We start from the raw sequence: 6,000 nt of genomic DNA, 5'->3' as shown, positions 1-6,000 counted from the left end.
TTTAGCTTATCTGTTGGCTTTTTTTTTTACTATACTTTTGTTTTATAACTCAAATAGCTGTTTCTTTAGGGATTACAATACACATACCTAGGTTTTCTCAGGCTACTTAGAGTTTACTATATCAAGTAAAGTATATAAACCTTACAACTGTATAAATTCCTTGCCCTTTACCCTTTATGCTGCAGTGGTCATATTACTGAATCTAAATATATTAAAAATGCTATCAGATATGTTATAGTTTTCACTTTCAACAGTCATACAAAAATATGAATGTCACACAGATTTGCATGTCACCCTTTCATTGGGGCCATGCCAATCTTCTCTGTATGGTTTCCATTTTAGAATACGAGCTGCCAAAGTGAGCACTAAATGTGTTTTTAAAGTACTTTCCTGGTAAAAATTTATTCAAAACTTGCACCACATTTGTGAAACTATGGGCTGGAATTAGACATATAGTGTTTTTCTCCAGACAAAGCTAGAATTGACTCTAACCAATTATTCTTTAACATTAAAGGGTACAAAGTAAAGTCCTTTTATCTTGAGCTAAGGCATAATATGAAATTGAAAATGGAAAATATGCACAGAAATAGTTTATGACCAAAGAAGAATTTTTTTTGCAGCATGAAGCTTTATAATATCAAAACTATAAGTTATCTGCAGGGATGTCCAAATGGGAGATATTTCCTATAAAATGTTATTGAAAGAGATCTGTCCAATTTTACAATAGCAGTAGATATTTGGAGAAGATAAAATGAAAGTTAACTCTGATAGGTTTGGGATTAAGGAAAGAGAAGTCATACCACACATTGTTTAGATCATAGCCAAGGAAATGATCGAAAATACGTGTAACACATTTTTCATTAAAACAAAAAACAAAAAACCAAAACCCTCGAAGACATTTTATGCATATAATTTTATTTGCTACTGCCACATTGCCATTAAGAATATTGCCTACACTTCAGTGCAGGGATGTTCTGAGTCTGTGCATCATGCAGCGAAGGCACCAGTCTCCCTCTGTAACCTTGGTCCTTCCCTAAAGTATGTAGTCATTGGCGCAGAATGTACAGCTGTGAAGGTGACTGTTTCTCTAAAGGCTTTGGTGATGTAAGCCTGAAGCCAAGCAGGAGGAAAGCAATTAAACATCACCTTGATTAAGTTATAATGTACCAAGAGAGTTGCACGTTGGGCTTGGTGACTGCTTTCTTCAGGAAGGAGGAATTTGCACGGAGAGTCTGTGGGGACACAGCCTGCCATAAAGGGTAGTGAGGACATCTTTCCCTTTTCTTTGCCTATCAGATGCCTGACCTTTCAGGAAGGTTCAGCTAAAGTGCCTTTTGCTCCATGAAGCCTTTTCCTCTCCTCACCCCAACCATGGTAAATAGTATCTTTACGTGACAGCTTGTATAGCTCCTTCATCTTCCCAATTCATGTGGCAGCCTTAGTTTTCATTTCATGTAACTATTATTCTGAAAGGGATTTTGATCTCTGTTAAGACCGTTAAAACCATGCCTTTGTTTCCTCAAAGTGTGCACTTCCATAGTGTGCACTAAGAAAAGCAGTTTGTAGAGCAGTTGAGAGGACAGGCTCAAGTCTGTCTGGGTTTAAATCCTGACTTCTCCATTTCCTAGCTGAATGACTAGGGATAAGTTACTTAAATACTTCATGTCTCAGTTTCCCCATTTGTAAAATTGGGATCATTATACTATTTGTAAATATTATACAAGTTCACACATGTAAAGTGCTCAACATTTTTGCCTAGCACATAATAAGTATTATTACTTATTTTTTTATTAAGCGATGAATTTTTTAATAAAGCTATGAAACAAATACATGTTTTTAGTAAGGAAGGACATAGCACAAACAGGATTAATTAAAGAGAAGGCAAAGAAGACAAAGAGAATTCCACCAGATTCTGGTGCAAAACATTCAATAATTATTTTTTAAAGAAATGAAGGGTGGGAATGTCTGTTGGTGCAACCACTTTAGAAAACCTATGGCAGTGTTTACACAAGGAGAGCATTCTTATACACTACAACTCAGCAAGTCCACTCCTAAGTATACATCCAAGAGAAAAGTGTCTGTGAATCCAACCAAAAGATGTTTGGTAGAGAGAATGTTCGTGACAGAGTAGTCATGATAGTCACCTGCACAAATGTCCATTGACAGAAGAATGAATAAGTAAGTGTGTCGGTGAAAATGGATGATACACAACTACACATAGCACAATGGATGAATCTCACAAACATAGTAATGAGCGAAAGAAGCCAGACACCAACATTCCAGGCAAAAAGATCCTATGCTGCTACAAGCCAGAATAATGGTTACTCTGGGACAGGGGAGACGGGAGAAAAGATGTGGAGAGGAGAGAGCAGGAGGAGCTTCTAGGGCTGTGGCTAACGTTTTATTCTTCATCTGGCGCTCGTTACATGGGTGGGTTGGATTGTGAAAATTCATTGAGGCATACACCTAAGATATGTGCATCTTTTCTGTGTTTGCATCCTACTTCACTAAAACAACCAGAAGAGAACGGGAATGAAGTAAGATCAGAAAATAAAGGAAGAAATAGAAAGAAAATGAAAGAAGGGAGAAGAAAAATAAACAAACCCAGAAGACTGAAAGGCATGGAAGCCGCACCTGACCGGGTTGACTCACCCCTCTGCCCCAGGAGCCACCCCTGCCCTGCCCTGCCCGTCCCCAGCACCCTACTCTCCTTTTGCTTAGCCCAAGGATGGCAAGTGCCCCTTTTGGTGGGGGTTCTGAGCATCACTAAGACAGGAAGGGCTTTCCAAGTGGGTAAGGCTGGTAGTGGAGTAACTCGGAGGAGCTGACGCTTTATTAAAAAAACAGAAGACTTGAGAGCCATCTCCTCTCTTCCTTCCCCTTCCCCTTTCCCCTTCCTCTTCCTCTTCCCCTTCTCCTCGACTCTTTCTGCCTTCGCCTCATTATCCGCCCCCAGGACATCCTCTTGGCCTTGGTGGCTTTGCCGGGGCCAGCTCTGTCTCCGCCTCCTGCCCTGCGGGGTCTTGGGGCCGGGGGCCGTGGCCCGGCCCAGGCCCGAGCTCCCGGGGTGTCCCCGCCGCGTCCCTGCCCGGCTGACCCCGCCCTGCAGCCGCCGGCTATTTTGGGCGCGTTGGCGGCGGCGGGATCGCTGACAGTCGCGGATCCTGTGACACCTCCGGGCAGCCCGGCACTTGTTGCTCCCACGACCTGTTGTCATCCCCTTAACCCGGCTTTCCCCGTGGCCCCCCGCCTCCTCCCGGCTTCGCTCCTTTTCATGTGAGCATCTGGGACACTGATCTCTCAGACCCCGCTGCTCGGGCTGGAGAATAGATGGTTTTGTGAAAAATTAAACACCGCCCTGAAGAGGAGCCCCGCTGGGCAGCGGCAGGAGCGCAGAGTGCTGGCCCAGGCGCTGCAGAGGTGGCGCCTCCCCGGCCCGGGACGGTAGCCCCGGGCGCCAACGGCATGACAGACTCGGCGACAGCTAACGGGGACGACAGGGACCCCGAGATCGAGCTCTTCGTGAAGGTAGGTCGGGGTCCAGGCTCCCGCCGCACCTGCCGCGCCTCCCGCCGGGCTCACGCACCAGGGCTCGGGGTGCGCTGGACTCCGGACCCTCCCAGGAGGGCGGCGCGGAGCCTTGTGCTCCCCCGTGGCCTTTCCGCAGGCCAGCGCCCCGCTGCGAGGCTCCTGGGCAGAATGGAGGAAGGCAGGTTCCGGCAGGTGGCCGTCTTCTCGGAGAGTTGATCCGCAGTTTGTCAACCCCCGCCCCCGCCTCCGCTGTCACCGCTGCGAGTCCGAGTCCAGAGCCCTGCCCGGACGCGATTCGGGCTGGTCCTGAAAGACGTCTCCAGGTGTCGGGATGCGGCAGAAACCTGGCTGGACCCGTGAACCTTTCCTTTAAAACGGGAGGAGGGGGAGGAATGGGAGAGAAACGTTATTGACACAATGATCTTTGGCAAAGCGAAAATGACATTTCTTAAAATTCTCTTTCTCCCTTTCGCTCAGAGATCCTAAAATAAAAGCCAAGGAGACAAAAGTGTTTTCTTGCTTGGTGACTTGCAAAGCAGAAAACAAGCACTCCATTCTCCGACGTTATTATTTTTGTCATAATCATGATTTTTCAAGGCAGTATCAAGGAAATGTTAGGCGTTTGGTAGTAGGGAGAGCCTCCCGTTCAACCTGATGCAGACAGGGATGAAGGAGCACAGTGCAAATTAAATGAAGTCACCTTGCTCCTTGGACAGAAACTGCCTAATGTCAGAGCTGCTGTACTTTATTTGCAACCTGTAGGAGGAAGGATGGAGGCGAGGCTGCGGCGGCGTTTCCCGGTCCGCCGGTGTAAGGAGAAAGAAACATTTGATCAGCCCTTGGTGCCGACGCTGCAGAAGTAGGGAAACCTGAGGCTGCGGGAGAGTAGCCTCCAGGGCTGAGCAGAAACAGTCGCCAGGACTTGGGGGAGGGGAAGTCGGGGACTGCCTGGGCGCCAAGACCTTTCACAAAGGGGGAAAACTCTCTCAGTGCAAAATTTCCCTAGAAATATGCAGATCGCTGAGAAGGGAAGAGTCACTGGTGCCTGTCAGGGGCCTCCTGGCAGAATTTAAAAGGCATAAATATTCCCTGGAATTGGGAAAATGTTATTTTGCCCAAAAGACCCTTCTCTACAAGCTAATTAAATAGATGTTTGCAAAAAGTATGAGATCTACATAAACCTTGATAACAATCTGTGGTCTTTGGTACTTTCTGACTCTTAAAATGTGACTTACTTTACACTTGGTACGTGATCTGTCTCCGTTGTCCCAGCTTACCACAAAGGTTTGTTAAATTTCTTCTGCTGGGTTTTACATTCTTTGTGTTTATTTTTCAAGCTTACACCTGACATTTAGTGACACTTGCTTTCTTCAGCCTGTTCTCTTCCCACTGTGGCCCCTGTGTGCTCCTTTGGTTTCTGGGACTCCCCCCACCCCCACCCCAGGCAGGATTTCCAGGTCCTTTGGCAGACCCAGGTAATAAAGGAGGTCATTTCTCGTCTGATGCTGGGTAGTGTTGGACCTTAGGGCAGCAAGGGGGTGTTCTGAACCCCAGCATCCAGGCCTGGGCCCTAGGGGTGAATAGGGAGAGCTTTAACAAAGCGATGAGTCTTGCTGCTCTCCTTGAAGAAAACGATTCTAGGACTTACTCAGATTCCTTGAGAGTGGTAGTTTCAAGGTGTCAAGTTTCTGAAAGATATTTGAAACACAAATTGGTTCTTTAGAACCAAAGGAGCCCTTTGCCCCACTCCTAGGTGTGGAGACCGATTCTACCTGCACCTTTGGAATTTTCTTGTTGGCAGTGTTGGAGAGTCTCTCCATTTATATAAAAACCTTACTGCACAATTTGCAGCATTCCCCAAATAATTCTAAAATGACTGTGTTGTCATTTGTTTTTTCCCTAAAGGAAATCAATGAGAGCCAGGCAGGCCTTCATGGCTAGCTCAAAAACCAGATTGATGGGGAGATCAAAACGTCAGGTATGAAAGTTGTTTTGACTCCTCCCTCAACCCCATCTTTTTGAGCTTCAGGTTAGCAGTTCTCATTTACAAGTAAATGGGACAAGTAAAGGCTAGAAATATTGTGAAATAAAGATGCTGCCCAGGCCTTACTTGAACTGTGTCATTTGAGGGAAGCAATGTCCTTGTTGACAGAATAACACTTTTCCAAAGTTTGGAGTTTCTCTGAGGTACATGATTCCCCATAAAAAGAAAGGCCTTCTTGTTGATGGTGTCAGGTAACTGAAGCTCTTTCTGCAGGGCAGGGTGGGTTGGTTTCTATGAAGACTTCCAAGAAGGATGGGTCCCACCCAGTTATAGTCATGACTTGGTCATTTTCAACACCCCCTTGGAAGGACCTCCCAACCTCTTGTTTCCACTGGGTGTACCACTCTAAATCACAGTCACCCAATGAGTTTCACAATGACATGTAATTGTAATTGTCTCCCACATCAATTGATAGTCATTATCTG

General features: G+C 46.0%; 1 protein-coding gene and 1 non-coding gene across 4 annotated transcripts in view; one reads left to right on the top strand and one right to left on the bottom strand.

Annotated features, from left to right (window-relative positions):
* Window positions 1–259: 259 nt before the first annotated feature.
* LOC112440201 (U6 spliceosomal RNA) lies at window positions 260–366 on the bottom strand. Its single transcript, XR_003028387.1, has one exon. It is a non-coding gene; the product is annotated as a U6 spliceosomal RNA (small nuclear RNA).
* A 2,605-nt stretch (window positions 367–2,971) lies between these two features.
* CLIC5 (chloride intracellular channel 5) overlaps window positions 2,972–6,000 on the top strand; it is a 117,750-nt gene continuing 114,721 nt past the window's right edge. For 2 of the 3 annotated variants that reach the window (XM_055113661.3, XM_055113660.2), the window contains exon 1: window positions 2,972–3,528. In XM_055113661.3, coding sequence (XP_054969636.1) covers window positions 3,466–3,528 — 63 coding nt within the window. In that variant the 5' untranslated portion in view covers window positions 2,972–3,465. The remainder of the gene's footprint in view (window positions 3,529–6,000) is intronic. The other variant, XM_003833212.4, reaches the window with a different exon arrangement.

This window comes from Pan paniscus, chromosome 5 (assembly GCF_029289425.2).
Source record: "Pan paniscus chromosome 5, NHGRI_mPanPan1-v2.0_pri, whole genome shotgun sequence".
NCBI lineage: Eukaryota > Metazoa > Chordata > Mammalia > Primates > Hominidae > Pan > Pan paniscus.
This window is presented reverse-complemented; position numbering and strand designations above follow the sequence as displayed.